This window comes from Eupeodes corollae, chromosome 3 (genome assembly GCF_945859685.1).
Source record: "Eupeodes corollae chromosome 3, idEupCoro1.1, whole genome shotgun sequence".
Classification (NCBI taxonomy): Eukaryota; Metazoa; Arthropoda; class Insecta; order Diptera; family Syrphidae; genus Eupeodes; species Eupeodes corollae.
This window is the reverse complement of record NC_079149.1, coordinates 32,819,851-32,838,155: the sequence shown is the minus strand read 5'-3', so window position 1 is coordinate 32,838,155 and position 18,305 is coordinate 32,819,851. Positions and strand designations below refer to the sequence as shown.

At 35.1% G+C, this 18,305-nt stretch overlaps 2 protein-coding genes across 5 annotated transcripts in view; one reads left to right on the top strand and one right to left on the bottom strand.

The window, feature by feature from the left end:
• Positions 1 to 18,305, top strand: part of LOC129952066 (sodium channel protein 60E) — a 362,037-nt gene that overhangs the window by 154,042 nt on the left and 189,690 nt on the right. The gene's annotated exons all lie outside the window — the stretch shown is intronic.
• The window catches only part of LOC129952068 (mitochondrial thiamine pyrophosphate carrier-like), a 151,195-nt gene continuing 146,562 nt past the window's right edge, over positions 13,673 to 18,305 (bottom strand). For 2 of the 3 annotated variants that reach the window (XM_056064495.1, XM_056064496.1), the window contains exon 2: positions 13,673 to 14,723. In XM_056064495.1, the coding sequence (XP_055920470.1) occupies positions 13,760 to 14,716 (957 nt within the window). In that variant the 5' untranslated portion in view covers positions 14,717 to 14,723 and the 3' untranslated portion in view covers positions 13,673 to 13,759. Of the gene's footprint in view, positions 14,724 to 14,835; positions 15,021 to 18,305 lie in introns of those variants that run through there. The other variant, XM_056064494.1, reaches the window with a different exon arrangement.

The following is an 18,305-nucleotide window of genomic DNA, read 5'->3' as shown; positions in this document are numbered from 1 at the left end:
GTAATTAAGGTGGCACAGGCAGGGATTGAACCCAAGACCCCTTGCATGAACGTCCAACTATCATGCTACTATGTCTAGAAACTATTTTGGAAATTTCGGGCATGTTTACAATATTTAGATAATTTACTATTTCGTGAAGTTTGTTTGCAGAAAAAAATCTTTCATAAAAATGTTCACGGATTTCTTTTGATTTTCTTGCTCTGGAGAAATGTTGACTAAAATTTCTTTTGTCAATTTGAGCAAAAACATTGGAAAACATAAGTTATCATTCATCCGAATTGGACTCCAATCAGTTTCGGTAAGTGTCATGGGAGGTAGCTAGCTGATTCCATTCCTTAAAAAAAGGGAAGGGGTTTGATTGAAGTATCCTTAGCATGAACAATTTGTGAAGACTTCTTTCATATCTTTTCATCACTCTTATTAGGTAGTCATAGTTAAAATTTTGGTTGTGATATTGGCGTTATGTGAGACTCTACATTGATAGCAAAGTTCGATGTTTAGTTTGGTTATTTAAATAATCGATTGAAGGAAGCCATTGAAATGCTTCAAATTCATTGACAGTCAAGTAGCCACAAATCTGGGCCCCATAGCACAAGCGTGTGTTGACAGTCACTTGAAATACACAGTATTTGGACACTAGAATAATTGTTGGCTTTCCAAAAAACGTTTTCCACATAAAACTTGAATCTATTTTAGCTAAATTGCTCTTTTTGTTTGATGTGCCTCGAATAGTTTAGATCAGCAAAACTACGACATCTTTAAAATCTTGAACTACCTCATTGCAGACATTTTGGAAGGACCAATTCTCTTCTGAAAGTCTTCATCTTTAACGTGCTTTAAAAATCATTAATCGCAAAAGGAATTTAATTCGTTAGTTTGAAGCTGCAAAGTGTACGGATTGTCAGCTGTCAAAACTAAATGGGCAATGTAGAACAAAAGTTTCAATTGGATATCAGCATAAAGTATTCCTCCTTGAAGTAGGTACGTCACAAATATAAATAAAAAAAGCAATCATTATTGGGCTTAAATTGCAGCCCTGGGGAACACCATCTATTAGTTCAAACCAATCTAAAAACTCTGATCTATCCCAAATCGAGACGTTAGATAACTCCAGAAATTTGAATTATATCAAAAAGAATTTACTGGAGATACTTAGAGAATCAAACCTATATTATATTCGGTCACAAATAAGTGCTAAAATCACCCTTTTCTACGCAACAGTTCAGAATTTAAATTTTTTTGAATTTTGTTTATGCATCGAAATCGTTTTCATTCTTTAATGAAATCTAATATTTAATGACTTTTTTTATTGGTCGTCCGATCCGAAAATGAAATAGATCTTATCTATAATAAAACTTGTATACGTTAGTATTGGGTTTTTTAATATCAGGGCTATAAAAGTTTTTTTTTTTAATAAAACAAAAACGGTTTTGAATATCAATTAAATTCTTTATCCCTGTGAAAGTACGTTTGCGGGCCACTACGGGCGCGATTGCAGAAGTCCAGACGCTGAACCCATTTTTCGACGGTTTTCAAGCATAAATCAGCCGATACTGCTGCAATTTCACGTTGAATATTCGTACCAAGTTCATCAATCGTCCCTATCTTGTTGGCATAGACTAAAGACTTGACGTAGCCCTACAGGATATAGTCCAACGGTACGGCGGCGTCAAATCGCACTTACGAGGCAGCCAAGCGACTAACTGCTGGAAAACAATCGGAGCCGGAGTCGTAATCGGAATACTTGTCAAAAATGCAGATGCACGAACACAACGCGAAGGAACTGGAATCGGAGCAGCAGCCGGAGTCGGAAGAGTTGACCAACTTTTAACTTTGACGTACGACACTTTTTACGTATATCATTTTTGGCACATCAAATTTGATTTCGTGGTTTCCGTTTGTGCATTAAATTAATATTTTTCATGAATAAATAAAAAAAGGTAAATTAAATCAAATAAAAGTTTAATTAAAGAATAAAAAATGGATGAATCGGAAAAAATTATCCAAGCGGTCGGTCCTTTGGAATTTGGAAAACAGATACTACAAAAACAATAAAATCAAAGAAAAGGAATGGGAAGCAATTGCCCAACAGTTGAATATTCCAAGTTTGTTTTGTGTGATATTTTTTGTCTTAATTTTTATAATTAATGTTTTGTTTTTTAGTTTAATTCATTAAAAAAGTAAAGAAGTCTGCGAGACACCTGCTGCAGAGCCATCTCCAACAAAACTGTGTCTAGACAGGCAGCCGAATGCGTCGATGAGGAAGTTGATTTAAAGCATAGACTAGGATCATTTTCTTTAATGAATTTAAAGGTAGTTTCAAAATACCCTTTTTCATTTCTTTTCTGGTACAATAGCCGCACCCACCACTTTCGCGTATTACTTTACTATAGTATTTTAAATAAAAATACGACATTCCAAAAAGAGACATTATTAAAACTATATTTTTGTTTTCAAAATCCATTTTATTAAATAATTTTAAAACTCAGCCAAACTCAAACCAAATGATAAGTTTCAAATCAATTATGTATTTCAAAATACAGCTAAATCGATATCAAACGTCAAAAAGTCGTACGACGCATTGTGTGGTGCGTAGTTTCTATTAACGTACGACAAGCTGTGACAGCTATTCCGACTCCAGCTCTGTCTCCGATTTTTGCATTGTGTTCTAGCAGTAAAGCATTTCGTGAGATAACACGTTCTCCAAACTTGGTTTCCAATACATTGATTGTGACATTCGCTGTATGAATTTTGGTGCCGTCCTGTTGAAACCACATATACTCCAAGCTCATATTATCTAATTGGAGCCAAAAATATTCGGTTATCAGTGAATGGTAGTAATCCCCATTGACAGTAGCGTGCAGGTATTGATCATCACAGAAGAAGTACGGCCCATAAACCACACCAAACCGTATTTTTTTTAGATGCAATGATGACTCATGGAGTACGTGTCTATTGCTGCCTGACCAATACCACATATTTTGTTTATTGACGAAGCCATTCAACCAGAAATGAACCTCATCGCTGAAGATGATTTGTCGATGAAAATCCGAACTATTTTCAAGTTGTTACTCAGCCCAATTCTCAAACATACGACGCTTCTGGTGGTCAAGCGGCTTCAGTTCTTGCGTCAATTTAATCTTTTAAGGAAGTAAGCTAAGATCTTTTCGCCAAATTCCCCAAAACAACGCAAAGTCACAGAGATGCCCAACGCTTGAGAACGACGTGGGAGAAGATATATTTAAGCTTTCTGCAACTAAAGCCCCAGCGGAAGACATTTTCTCCACACTGCGGTTACTTATTTAACTCAATGGTGCCGGTACATTTTGTACTGTGCCTGTGGATTCAAATTTGTCCACTAGACTCTCAATTGTTGATCTGCTAAAACGATCATGATGACCATAAATTGGACGTAGCGCTCTTAACGTTGAGGCCACTGATTTTGAATTTCGGTAGAAAATTTTAATAATTTTGACTCGTTGTGGGCTCGTATATCTTTCCATCATGAAATATCCAACCGTTTTGAAGATAAATGTAAAAAAATTGGCAAGAAGTATGTCGTCGTTTGCTGTTTCTGTCGCTATACTTTTGTAGCCCCCTTGTTGAAAAACCCTGTATTAATATAATTTGATTTCATTTCACGAACCAAAGAAGCATTAATACAACATATTTTTAATTCTCGTCTAATTTCGTTACAAAATACACAGTCTTATCTCGGTCTCATCTCAGAAGCTTCAAAAACAGTATTTTTGAGACTATAGTCTCATCTATAGTCGTTGCCAGCTCTTATACCTTAACAAATCGACTGATAGAATTATGAGACTCATTCTAATCCAAACACTGTCTCGTTAAAATACAATCGTGTAAATTATCTAATTCTTAATGTCTTCAATGTCTTATGTTTATAAATTCCTATCTTTGATAAACTATTTGAACTTTTGACAGTGATATATACGCGCTATATCACCATAAAAGTAAATCTGCTTCCTTCTGGGAATAAATGTGAATTGATGTAATAAATTAACAATTTGGCAATAATCATGAATTCAAATTAGACGCAAATAATATAGTCAATTTATCAAACCCCAGTATACTAGACCTTATTCCCTGATTTCTCAAATTATTCCCTAATCCCATAATAATATAACCCGGTCTATACTCGAACATACATATATCTACATTTTCACCTCGTGCGATAAAATATTTTTCGTTACGACGTAGATTTATTTGGAAAAACCACACAGACACACAAAATCTGAAACAAAACTCAAAATAATATTCAATTCCAAATTTGGGTATATGTTCATCATGATGGGTAATGGGGGGTGGGCAAACCTATTTCTAAATTTCATCCTACTTATATAAAAAGGTAATATCCTATCTCAATAAAAATAAAATATAATATTTATTCCCTATGAACATACAATATGTATGTATGAGTGTATGTATTTATGTCTATATGAAGTCTTGTTGTCCTATGTTTCAAATAATATTTTGCTATATAAGAAGAATTTTACAATTCACAAAATTTGCATAAATAATTTGGAGAAAATGTTTGTTCCTTGTGTCTTTCTCTTTGTCTTTATCTGTCTCTCGTTGTTTGAAATTTTAAATTTGAAAATGAATAAAATTAATCACATCGATTCTTTGACACAAAAGACATGACGAAAAAGCAAAAATATTTTATAGTTATGGGTTTCTACCAAAGATTATTATGTATATGTTTGTATGTTTGTATGTAAATATTGTACATATTTACTGATTGAGTTTTCAATACAAAATTAATAATTTTAAAATTTCAATTCAAATAGAGTAACATCTTGAAAAACCAATATGATTCTCATTCCAATCGAGTTCTTGTATTTATTAAAAATAGAATATTTTTGAAGACAAAATCTCATGAACATAGTCAAGGAAGTAATAATTTTTGTCATTCATTTGGAACACTATTATGGATTTTAAATCTTTCCATTGCAGGTTCTACATTTAATTTTTCACTCGAAACGAAATTAAAAACCAAGATTCCAAACATAAATCAGAGTCTTATAGCTTTTTCAGTGCTTAATTTTTTCTATTTGAATTCGATAAGAGAAAATCTTTTAAAAATAGACAATCTAAACTTAGTTTTCTTTAATTTGTATGTAATGCACTTGATTGCTAAGGAGTTTCAGCTAGGGCCTTACTCAACGTGATATGCGGCTATCCTTTACTGTGCTGTTTTGTGGCCTTGGATTAGAAGACTTACCTAGCCGGAGAACTTATTTCCATAGGCTCTACTTAATCCAGCCATCTTATATTCTTCTCGGACTGACTCAATGCTGATATTGCTGTAAATTCAGCCAATACCCTACTTGTCGAAGAAGGCCGACAACATCCAGCATTAGACCTGTCTTTTAATTTAAATGTATGTAAAGTTTCTAATTGCTCTAAAGAAAATCTTGAACTTAACTTCAAAAAATGTAGACTTAATGAACTTTTTAACCTGTTATTTTATATTTACTGGAATCATTTGTTTGAGAACTATGACATTAATGCTATGTGCTATAAATTCTACTGTGTTCTCTTTAACTACATTACATTAAATTTCACACTACTCTGCACATTTATGTTTATTGCGAGAACACAGCACCTTGAGCAACTAAGGCTATGTAAGGTGATAACAATACAAGACATTAATACAAGACAGAAGGACAGAAGAGAAAGAACAACAGAAAGAAAGAACACATAACAACAGCACGCAGTAGGTTTTGAGACGGTCCCCTATCTTTCTACTAACCACGCTCACTGATGCTTGATTTTGGTGATCGATGGGAACCGAAGCTTTATCTGTGACTAGGCCGTTGCCTCTCTTTAACTTTTTTTTATGAGACCAAAGGATTGCGAAAACCACGCAACTCTGGATTAAATATAATAAAACAAAAGCTGATAATGACTTGGTAACATACAATTAAGTAAGAAATATGTTTATTGACTATTAAGATTTTCTTTATAATGACTTTATTTCAAATACTGAAACCGCAATAAAAAAAACAACCCAAAAAACTTATGGAGCTATGCGCTCTTCTACCAAAACGTAAGGGGACTCCGTAGCAAGACTACGATGTATTCGTTTTGACAGAAACGTGGCTTAATTCAAGCTTTTCCGACACAGAACTTTTTAGTCAAGAGTTCCAAGTTTACAGAAACGATCGTCATGTTGGTAATGCAAAGGATTCAGGTGGAGCTGTTCTCATAGCAGTAAAAAATACATATTTCTCTTCTTCTGTATCTTTTCCATTTGTATTATCAATTGAACTAGTATGGGTAAAGATAATGGTACAGACTAAGACTTTTTTCATTTTAAACGTTTACATTCCTCCAAAAAGTTTGGAGCCGTTTATAACGATCTCTTCTTGGCATTAGACTATCTTATAAATTTGTCCAGCTCTGACACCAATATCTTACTTTTAGGTGATTTTAATTTACCACACATTGACTGGATTCCATCCGAAGACGAACCCTGCCTTGAAGCCTCTCCATCTTCTTCACAAATGGAACTATCTCTTCTCGATAAAGTCTTTCTTACTGACTTACAGCAAACAAGCTGTATTAAGAACTCAAAAAATCGAATTCTCGATTTAGTCTTTTCTTCTGACGCTATTAGTACTCTTGTTCTAGATCAGGAATTACTAATATTGACAAATATCACCCCCCTTTGGACATATTTTTTGACTTAAGTAGTCACCTTACCAATCACAGTAATTATTTTGATTGCTTATATAATTTTGATTTCAGGAGAGCCAATTTCCAGCAGTTGTCTGAAGATTTAACCATTTCTGGAACTGCTGATACAATAGCATTTTCTAACATCGACGAAGCAGTTTCAACTTTTATAGGATCCTTAATTATTGTTTTGAAAAAAATGTACCGAAAAAGAAATCAAGAAATACAAACTTTAAAAACTTTAGATAAAACTTTTAATATCTGTAACGCTTTCGCATCGAATTTCCGTGAGTCATTTGTTAATAGCCCTCAAGAAGTTGATGAAGTATATTTTCATAATCTTCACACTTTTTCGCAAACTAGCTGTAGTCACATACCTGTGCTACAGAGTACGGTCCTTGATCTTTTATCTGCGTTGAATGATGATTGCTCAGCCGGTCCTGATGGTATTCCCCCGATAGTACTAAAAAAGTGTAGTAATGCTTTAGTTGAACCCCTTACGTTTTTATTCAAACTTTCTCTAAGAACAGGCAAATTTCCCAGTATATGGAAGAAGTCATTTCGAACACCAATTTTCAAGAAAGGTAACAAGGCAGATATAACAAACTACAGGCTCATTGCAAAGCTTTCTTGCATTCATAAATTGTTTGAACAAGTTGTTTGTGAAAGTGTAGCATTTTTTAGTAAAAATATCATTTGCAACATGGTTTTGTGAAAAAAAGATAAACGGTTACTAATCTCCTCACATTCTCAAACATATGTTCAAACACTTAAGAACAAGGTTATGAAGTTGACTGTGTATACATTGACTTTTCTAAGGCTTTTGACCAACTTAGCCACGGAATTATTTTATTTAAACTTAAGGCTCTTGGTTTTCCACCATTTTTCTCAGCTTGGATTAAGTCATACCTTGAAAACAGATCCTACGAGGTAAAATTTAGAAATTGTCATTCTGAACCTTTTGTTGCTCAATGTGGTGTTCCCCAGGGAAGCCATCTTGGCCCTTTTCTGTTCATCCTGTCTATTAACGATGTATCGTCATGTCTACGCTCAAGTGAACTTCTCATTTTTGCTGACGATATAAAGATTTTCAAAATAATAAAGTCTAACCATGATCGTATTCTTTTAAAAGCCGACATTGATAGTTTCACATTTTGGTGTGGGAAAAATAGCCTTTTACTCAACCCTTTAAAATGCCAGACTATAACTTTCACTAAAAAACTAATCAGTAACGTATTTGACTACTGTATATCATATCTACATTTAAAGATTTAGGTGTACATTTCTGTTCCAACTTTGAGTTTACACATCACATTAATGTTATTGTTAATAAGGCAAGTTCTATGCTTGGTTTTATAAAACGCTGGTCAAAGGAGTTCAATGATCCCTATGTTACCCTTTCTTTGTATAATTGCCATGTTCGTCCTCATCTTGAATATGCTTCGAAGGTATGGACTCCCTATTACGAAATTCATAGAAAACGTATTGAATCAATCCAACATAATTTCATTCGCTTTGCCCTAAAGGGTCTTCTTTGGGAAGATCTCTATGATCTGCCTCCCTATGAACATCGTTTTCTACTTCTTCAAATGCATTCTCTCTATCAAAGGCTTGTTAATAATGACTTAGTATTTTTTCACCACCTCATTAATGGTGAAATTGATGCACCTTATTTGCTTTCTTGTGTACATTTGAATTACCGGGGCGGAACTCATCACCTGCGCACATTTGATTTTATACATACTGACTTCCATAGAACTAACTATGGGAAGAATGAAGCTTTAAGTCGAATGAGCTTTTTATAAATTAAACTGTTCATCGATAGATTCAAATTTAAATAAGGTGGGATTAAAATCATTGTTTAGAATCAGTGCTCCTCTATCGTTCTCATTTTATTTTTCGTTCTGTAATAGTTAAATGCTAATTTTGTTTTGTATTTTGTGCGTGTGTTAGGCTATATTTGTATTATTTTTTACTAACAACTAACACATGCACTTAAGATGAGCCTCTGATCGTAGTTTGACGCTTGCTATAAGCTTACTACTTTCTGAAATTCTGAAGTGTAAATAAAAAAAGTAAGAGAAATACTGACGGATATCCAAACTGCATGTCTTTCAAGAACAAACTTAGCCACTCTGAAAAAATTTCAAATATGTTTCCAAATTTTTTCAAAGATGCTTTCGAAGTAGCGAACTGCTGTCAAACGCCTGAGTTATAAGCTCTCTCACAAAATTTCCCTGATTTGAATTCAATTAGTCTTTGGATCTCTGAAGATGAAACATTCGCAAAGCTTCAGAACTTGACGTTTGTTATAGCCCTGGTTCAGATGGTGTACCTTCTTATATTTTGTAAAAATGCGCATCTTATTTATCTTATCCTCTTCAAATTCCTTTTAATGAATCGCTAAAATCTTAAATCTTGTCCTAAAATTTGGAAGTGTTTGTATATAACACCGATACATAAAAAGGGTAGTAAAAATGAAATACAAAATTATCGTCCTATTACAGAACTGTCGGTCATCCCTAAGTAATTTAAGTCCATTATTTTTAAAGTCATATCGTTTAATTGTAAGTCTTTAATTTGTGGCAGTCAACATGGTTTTGTTCAAAATAAGTTAACAGTTACTAACCCCTTTCATTTCAGTTCTTTTTATTTAGATTCGTTTAAACAACGGAAACAAGTTGACTGTGGCCTTTGATAAATTGTGCAATAAAACATTAACTTCCAAACTTAAATCCCAAGGCTTTAACGACAAATTTGTTAGTTGGGTTTCATCGTACTTTAATAATAGATCGTAGAGCGTAGTATTAAGGAATGAGCGGTCATCATATTTGTATACCAACTCTGGCGTACCACAAGGTAGCCACTTAGGACCTTTACTGTATTTTTTGTACATTAATGACTTACCTTCTACTATAAAACAATCATCTGCTTTGATTCACGCTGAAGACATTAAAATTTTCAAACGTATTAACTCACTGGACTACTGTTTACTCCTACAAGATGATCTTAATAGCTTTCACCAATAGTGTTTTATAAATAAGCTTTTACTAAACATAGGCAAATGCAAATCAATGTTTTTTTACACGCAAATAAAATGTTTGTCTTTTAATTATCAATTAGACACTTCTTATTTGACTTATCTCTCTACTTTCTCTGGCCTAGGTATTATTCTTGACTCAAAATTAACTTTTACAAATCATTATGACTGTATTATTAAAAAAGCAAATAAGACACTCGGATTTATAAAACGGTTTTCACATTATTTTCGAGACCTTTCATTTCTTAAACTTCTTTATATATCATTTGTAAGACTAATTTTAGAATATAGCTGAAAAATATTGGCTCCCTTTGATTCAGTCCATATAAACAGAATAGAAGGAGTACAAAGAAGATTCATGCGCTTCTGCATCCGTTTCTTCCCATGGTCCAATAGGCTCGAAATTTCACCGTACAATCATAGGCTCACGCTCATAGCTTTCTAAACACAGAGTGTACATTCAGCTGTGCTTTATTATAAAATTAAGCAATGGGTCAGTCATATCACCATCAATTTTGGAACAATTTAACTTTATTTATAGCCGTTCAAGTAAAGGGTGTCCCAAAATTAACGCAAGATTTGAATTAAATAGAAAACGCCGTTTTTAGTCTGTTGATAGTTATATTTTTATTGACTCGTAAAGTACATAGGATAGGGTTATGTATGGAATTACACATCGGACAAATGGCCTCCACGGCTTTGCATGCACATGCGCACTCTTTTCTTGAAATTTTCCATGACCATTCTGCATAAATGTGGCTGAATTTCGTTGATGCAGTGTTGAATCTCCTCCTTTATTGCACGGGTGGTTGTGGGCTTGTTGACATAGACTTGTGATTTCAAATAACCCCATAAAAAGAAGTCTAATGGTGTTAAATCACACGATCTAGGAAGCCAATTTTGATCACCGAAACGAGAGAGTACACGACCTGGAAATGTCTCATGCAGTAATTGAATTGTTTCACGGGCTGTATGACATGTGGCACCGTCTTGTTGAAACCAACCACATATTGGACACATCAATATCATCCAATTTTGGCAGAAAGAACTGCGTAATCATGTCGCGATATCGAGCACCAGTAACAGTCACTGCTTGACCAGCATCATTTTCAAAAAAATATGGCACAATTATGCCCCCAGCCCAAAATCCACACCATACAGTCACGCGTTGTGGATGCATTTGTTTTTCGACAATCACATGTGGGTTCTCCGAACCCCAAATGCGGCAAATTGATTGACAAAGCCATCAAGATGAAAATGTGCTTCATCGCTTAGCATGATTTTGCTCGAAAAATCAGGATCCATTTGTTGATGTTCAATAATTCATTCAACGAACTCTCTTCTCTGTCCATGGTCATTAGGCTTCAATTGTTGTGTTGATTGAATTTTGTAAGCATGAAGACACAGATCTTTGGTGAGTATACGCTGTAGAGAGATTCTTGAAATTTGCAATTCTTGTCCACGACGTCGAATTGAGGTTCCTGGCAACACTCTCACGCACTGCTTCGACATTCACATTTGAAGTCTTGTTTTTGGACGACCAGTGTGTTTGGCGTCTCCAACGGATCCAGTCTCCATGAATTTTTCAATTAATCTCTTCACAGTTGACGAAGTTAAAACACTATTTCGACCATATTTTGTATGAAATTTTCGAACTGCAGCCGCCAAGCTTTCACTATTTTTGAAATATTCTTTAATAATGAAGACACGTTGTTCTATCGTGTAACGCTCCATTTTTAATAACCCTATACTGATACTGTTATCTGTCAAATTGCTTTTTTTCAGGGTTGCCAACACTTCACTGCACAAATGGCCTCAAATTCAAATCTTGCGTTAATTTTGTGACACCCATTATAAGAACACAAGTTCTCTTACGTCCTATATCAAGCAGATCGAGTTATGGTATAAACAGTCCCCTCAACCAATTGATTTCAGTTTACAACAAGTATTACTTTTTGGTATTTTCCGTAAGCGATGATTTTAAAAGTAAAACATTTAAAGTAAATTTGTTCAATACTTTAGTCATCTCCTCCACTCACCTCCTATGCATACGGGACCGTAGATCGCACGAGGAACGTTTGACCTTAGCTGTTGTGGTTTTCTGCATTCATAGCGGAGCTCAGGTAGACAAAGTCATTTACTACCCTTTAAATTACGTCTATCGATGGTGATACTTTGGCCGAGACGTCTCGTTGTTGTGTTCCCTTTCTTGATGACAACTTTTGTCCTCATAAGCCTTGAAACCCATTTTTGCAGCCCCTGCCTCAAAACTAGCAAGAGCCCCATTGACATCGTGGTGAGTTCTCCGATTATTCCGATTGGTCAGACTTTTGAAGGATATTACCTCTGGGGTTGACGTGGGCCATATTCTTTCAAGGACGATGTTAAGAAAATCACAAGTGTTTTTTAACACCAAAAGGTTAAGTTGCTTTAAACCTTTATATGTAGCTCGAAATCTCCTTGGTCATCTTGCACAAATAGACTAGTTTTGTTGGAATGCCAAAAAGCTAGACATAGATCTAGCTTGTCCCAGTAGATTCTGTCATATGCAGCCTTGAAATCGATGCAAAGATGATGGGGGTCGATTTTTTGTGAATATTTGATCAACTGTGTACTTTCCTGGTCTAAAAGCACACCTTTAAGGTTATTAACGATGTTAAGAAGACTGATTCGTCAATAAAACGTGCTTTTTAGAGGGTCTCTTTTTTTAAGTTAAACTCTCTCTCTTAACTAAAATATCTCCAGCTTCTTCGAAAACCTAGACATTAAGGCCATCGGCTATAGCAGCTTTGTAAGACTTCAGCTAAGACATGGCAATATTTACTTCGACTATGTCGATAGGATTGGATTCTTGGCATTCGTTGTCTGTATTGACAGTTGAATTCGGTTCGTCATACCCGTTCTACAGCCTGAAAAAATGGTTCTTCCACATTCTTAGTTTTGACTGCGGTTCTACTATGATGTTTCCACTTTCGCCTTTGCACCCTTTGGTTACAGATCTATGCACAAAAAAAGTTAGGGCAAATGGAAATACTTTTTGAAACATGTATTGAATTTTCCAGACGTACACAAATTTTAATTCTCCAATTTTATCTCTTCACTTGAAGTTACTAACGCAAGCTATAAACATTGTAATAGGTGCAGAATCTTTACGGATATTTTAAATCGTGATATTAAAGGAAATAAACCTAAAAGCTATTAAAAATTTAAATGTGTCAAATTAATGCTATTATACAGAAGCGCTGAAGTAAGTATTAAATTTGTATTTTTAAAACAAACCCTACGTCCTTGACTATATCAGACACATTACCAAAATGTAAAAAAACAATATCCAGATATCCGTGTGCTTTGATTGTTGGTTCTAGTTTCAGCACAGAGGTCAACAATCATAGTCCTCAACCAGAGCTTTCTATTTATGTAACAGCTGGTGCTATAGTATGGTTGGTGTTCTTTGTGGGAAGCCATAACATCCACTCCACACCGCACATACCTCACAAAAACCATCATCTACAAAAACTCAAAACCGTCCACATCCAAGCTCCAAATTATATTGACACAAATTCAAGTGTCATATAAGTTTGAAGCATCCTCAGAACTTAAGTTCACATCAAAAACATCACTACATACTAGTAGAGAGTAAAAGAGGCACTAAACCCCTTTTTTATATGTGTGTATATGTCTATTTTTAATGAAACGTAAAAAATACCCCTCACACAAAACCACATTCCCTTTTATTTTTTTTAGATAACATATTCATTTGATTTTATTTGGGAAACAAACAAAACAACAAAAACGAATGTCCTTAATTGGATTTGAATCTGGGTGTAGATTTGATGTTTGTGTAGCTTGTTTGCGTCCTTCAAAAGGGACAAATAGGACAAATATGACACAAAGGCAGGCAGCAAACGAAAAAAGAAAACTATAACAAACTTTGACATTTCCCCCAAAAGTAGTCGGAGATTTTTGTATTTATTTTCGTTTTTTATTTATTTTACACCTCTTCGTAACTTCCCCTGCTCACATGAATTGTTTCATTTTTTCATACACACCAAAGTAAAAGGCTGTCGAAACACCAGCTTTTATAAGTGTCGGTCCCATGCCTTTGTAGAACCCCAGAGCACCCTCTTCTCGGAGCGTCATTACTATACAACTAATTATCCCATCGCAGGTGACATTTCTGCCGAATGTTTTTCGATGCTCATGGAATCCCTGTACTTGTAATCGTCGTTTGATAAAATCCAAAGGATACACAGCCATTTTGGAAAAGCATCCCGTCACACCACCAGATAGCAGAATTAACCACGTCGGTAGACGCTTAGGATCTTTGATATGCATACAATTTGCAGCTATATCGTTGAATATCCCATAGATTGCAAAATTCGTTCCGACCAAAGGTACAATCTGAATCAGGGACGGTCCCAGACCACGATACAACCCCCGAACGCCCTCTTGACGTAGTATGTGTGGAATGGCTGAAGTTGCATTACGATACCCACATCCTGTGTCCTGCACCACTAATCTCGTGCGAACAACATCGAATGGCATCGACACCATTGTTGCAATAGCCCCTGAACATGCACCACTGATAAAACGAGTGGCATTTGGTCGGTCTTTGAGCAAAGGTGTTTGACTAAATTGCAGCTCTAATTGTTCGTAGGACCAAAACTGTGAAACCCCATAGACTATACTTAACAGCTGACCGGCATTGTGACCCTTCCAGAAGGCTGTAATTCCTTCTTCGTGGTGTATGAGCCTGCATGCTTGCATAAAGGATTTATATTTTGACGCTTGATGACCTTCGAAGGGTTCGACTTGCAGTTGAAATCGTATTTTTAGTACTTCCAAGGGTTGGACTAAGAAACGGGTGACTATAGATGAAGTTGCACCAGCAGCAATTTGCTTGAGTTGGGCTTTGAGATCGTACGATTTAACACTATGTAAGGAGTCATGTTTTGCTGGCGGCTCGGAGGTCATATTTTGACTGAAAATATACAACAAAAAAATACATTGTTTTAAATTACCTTTTTTAGGGTATTAAAAAAATGTCAAGGCATTTTAAGAAACTAAAATTGATAATAAGCATTTGATTTTACCTCTGGGAGATTTTCTAGTTTGAATTGGCATCATCGAATTTTCTAGATAGAGCTCTAAAAAATATTTAACTTTTGATGAATTTTGGTCATAGCTGTTATTTTTAATTAGATTTAAAATACAAACTGTCAGCATAAAAACAAATTTAATAAATTTGACTTATGGGGTTTATAAGAAAGTCTTGAAGTAAGAAGTATTATATACATATGATTTATATAAACATCAAGTATTTGATGCTTTTTAGAAGTTTAACTGTCAAACAACTCGAATTGTTGTGTTTGTGTAAGACCTCAGATATACTTTAGTCTGACGTTTTACACGAACACATTTGATGAATGAAAAATGATTCCTTCAAGACGGCGAGCAACATTTTGTACATCGCTTGCAACCTTTATTTTGTTTATCCAAGCGTTGAGTCCGTAAAAAAAGATCATCTACAAAAATTAACCTGTCAAATTGCTCACCTCTTTCGTGCGATTTGACAACTTTGGACCACTTTCTTGTGTTAACGTCAAATCCCTCGCCTTTTCTAAGAAACTAAAAGTGTTTTATTATTTAGAAAACATAACTCGCTACAATTGGGAGAAAATAAGCCCGAAAAGTTAAATTATTGCATCCAAAAATACAATACACACTGAGTTATAAAAAAAGTGGCGCAGTCAATGTGTTGTTGTCATATTTTAATAATAAACTGATTTATTTTAGCGGAGATATTTGGTGCTTTAAAGCCTTTAAGATCGTATCCAAACAGCGAGTGAAGTGTCTCAAAAACTTTAATCAAAAAAAAAAGACAACTGTTTGCTTGAACGGGGGGGCAGCGCTGCGTTTATTGTAGAGTAGTCTGTCCTTCACCAATATTGAAGTGAATTCGACTAGGGAATAGTCCTCTGCATTGATAAGTCCAGGTTTTGTCTACGCTCACCAGATGGACGTTAAAAAGTGTGGACAAAATCAAATGGGAGGTTCAATTTGACAACAGTTGCCCAGCGGGGAAATTTCTTGAGAGGTTACGTCGTGGTGTGTTCAGGAATTTTCGTGCCCGAAATAAATGGTCTGTGCATAGCGGAATGATCGATGAACTCCAATTATTACATCACCACCATTTTTGGAAGAATATGTGTTTCCTTACCGACTATTTATTGGTGACATGTCTTGCCCATTCAAGACAATGCGGGACCTCACGTTTCCAAGTGCATTCGGACCACTTGGAAGAAGTAGAAATCGATGTGATGATGGCTTGCATGAATCACCTCGAACATATTCGGGATCTGGTGGAAAAAATGATAAGGAAACGCCCTGCTTTTCCCAAGACACTAAGTGGGCTGCGATCTGGTCAGATTGAAAAAGAGATAATTCGGACAACGTAATCTTAAAAAACATTATTCAAAGTATGTAGAGGCGAATAAAAGCTTTGATAGATGTTAGTGATTTTACTACTCAGTGAACAAAAGCTCTTCTAAGCACCCATGCCCATAATCCACAAACAAAATACCCAAATCTAATTTTTTCAAACTCCGTCAATGAATGTTGGTTTTCATCATTTGAGTGTACTTAACGGAGCTAAGCAAAAGTTCGGAAGATAACGACATTGGAAAGCTTTACTTCTGGTTCAAAACCGAATTGCATGGATTCATCAAAAAGAAAATATGAACCCGAGTTTTAGTCAGTTTCCGATTGACTAAAAAATAGTTTTCCTCGCACACAAAATATATTCGAAGACTTCCATTACCTGCTCAGGGGTAAAAAACTCAGGATTATATGAAATAATAAGAGATTTATCGTAGAGGGTCAAGTTTCCCAAATAATTTTTCCTCCGAGGCTCCAAACTGGATATTTTTCCCAATTTTTGTTCCGAACAAATATGCTTGCCCAAAAACTTGGTTTCCCAATACCATTTTTGGCTCAACTTTTCATTAGCGCAGTACGAATTTCGACACACAGTTTCCATGTAAGCTGCATTTTTTTAAATAAAAACAAACGAGAACGGCAAAGACAAAGAACCAAACAATCAACGTTGTGTCAATTGTGGTGCGAAGATCCATAATACAAGTGATTGCCCATACAAAGAAAAAGGATCACGATGTTACAATTGTAGTGATTTTGGGCATCTAGCAAAGAAATGCCCTAAAAAAATCTCGAAAGTAAACAGAGTTACCACGCCGACGGTTTTAGTGGAGTTAAAAATCAATTTTTTTACTTTTAGTGCTCTTATCGATACCGGTAGTCAATTGTCACTTATTAAGTAGTCAATATTTGACCGTAAAGCCGAAAACTCGGGTACTCTCCTTGCGGGCTTGGGCCAAGAGATTCGACAATCGATTGGTTCCTTGAAGTTATCAGTTATGATTCAGGATACGACATACATGCTTATTTTCGATATCGTAAACGATGAATGGTTATCAGAAGATATATTAATAGGTACAGAGATTTTAAAATACGCAAATTTGAACATTGAAAACGGACAAGTTAAATTAACCCCTATATTTTCAAACTCATGTTGTGCTAACGATGTTTACAAAAATGACATCTTTAAAATAGACCCTAATTTTATGAAAAGTGAACAAATTTGTGATTTTGATGGCATTTAAAATGCTGAAATAAGAGATAGTCTTAAAAACGCCATTAAAGCTTATAGACCACAAAAACCGGAAAAGTCATGTGTCCAAATGAATATTGTGTTAGAAAATGAAAAACCTATTTATCAACGCGCGAAGAGATTAGCTCCCAAAGAGAAAGAGATAGTTCAGTTAGAAATTGCAAAGTGGTTGGACGAGGGTGTTATTGTCCCCAGTAACTCTGATTTTGCAAGTCCCATAGTGCTCGCGAAAAAAAAGGATGGTGCTTACCGCGTATGCATTGATTTTAGAAGACTTGATACGAAAATTATAAAAATACGATATCCCCTTCCGCTTATGGAAGACGTTCTCCATGAACTTTACAACGCCCATGTATTTACGAATTTAGACTTAAAAAACGGTTTCTTTCACGTTGACATTGCTCACGAAAGTAGAAAATATACCTATTTCTTAAAACCTGGTGTATAGTACGAGTTCTGTAAAGTGCCGTTTGGTCTTTGTATATCTCCTTCTGTTTTTCAGGAATATATTAACCAAATTTTTAAAGATTCATTTTGAAAAAGCTGGTGCGTATTTACGTGGATGACTTTATAACCGCTTTGAAAGATGAATACGAAAATTTAGATACATTATTGTTAGTTTTAGACGTCGCAGCTAAAAACGGTCTTCAATTTAATTGGAAAAAATGCAAATTTATGTTAAGATCTATAGAACTTTTGGGACACATTGTCAAACACGGTACGGTTAAGCCCTCAATCGAAAAGACGAAAGCAGTAAGAAACTTCCCTGAGCCTAAAACGTTAAGCAAATGCAAAGCTTTCTCGGGTTAACAGGGTTTTTTAGAAAATTCATACCCAATTATTCAAGAATTGCGAAACCCCTATCAGATATCACAA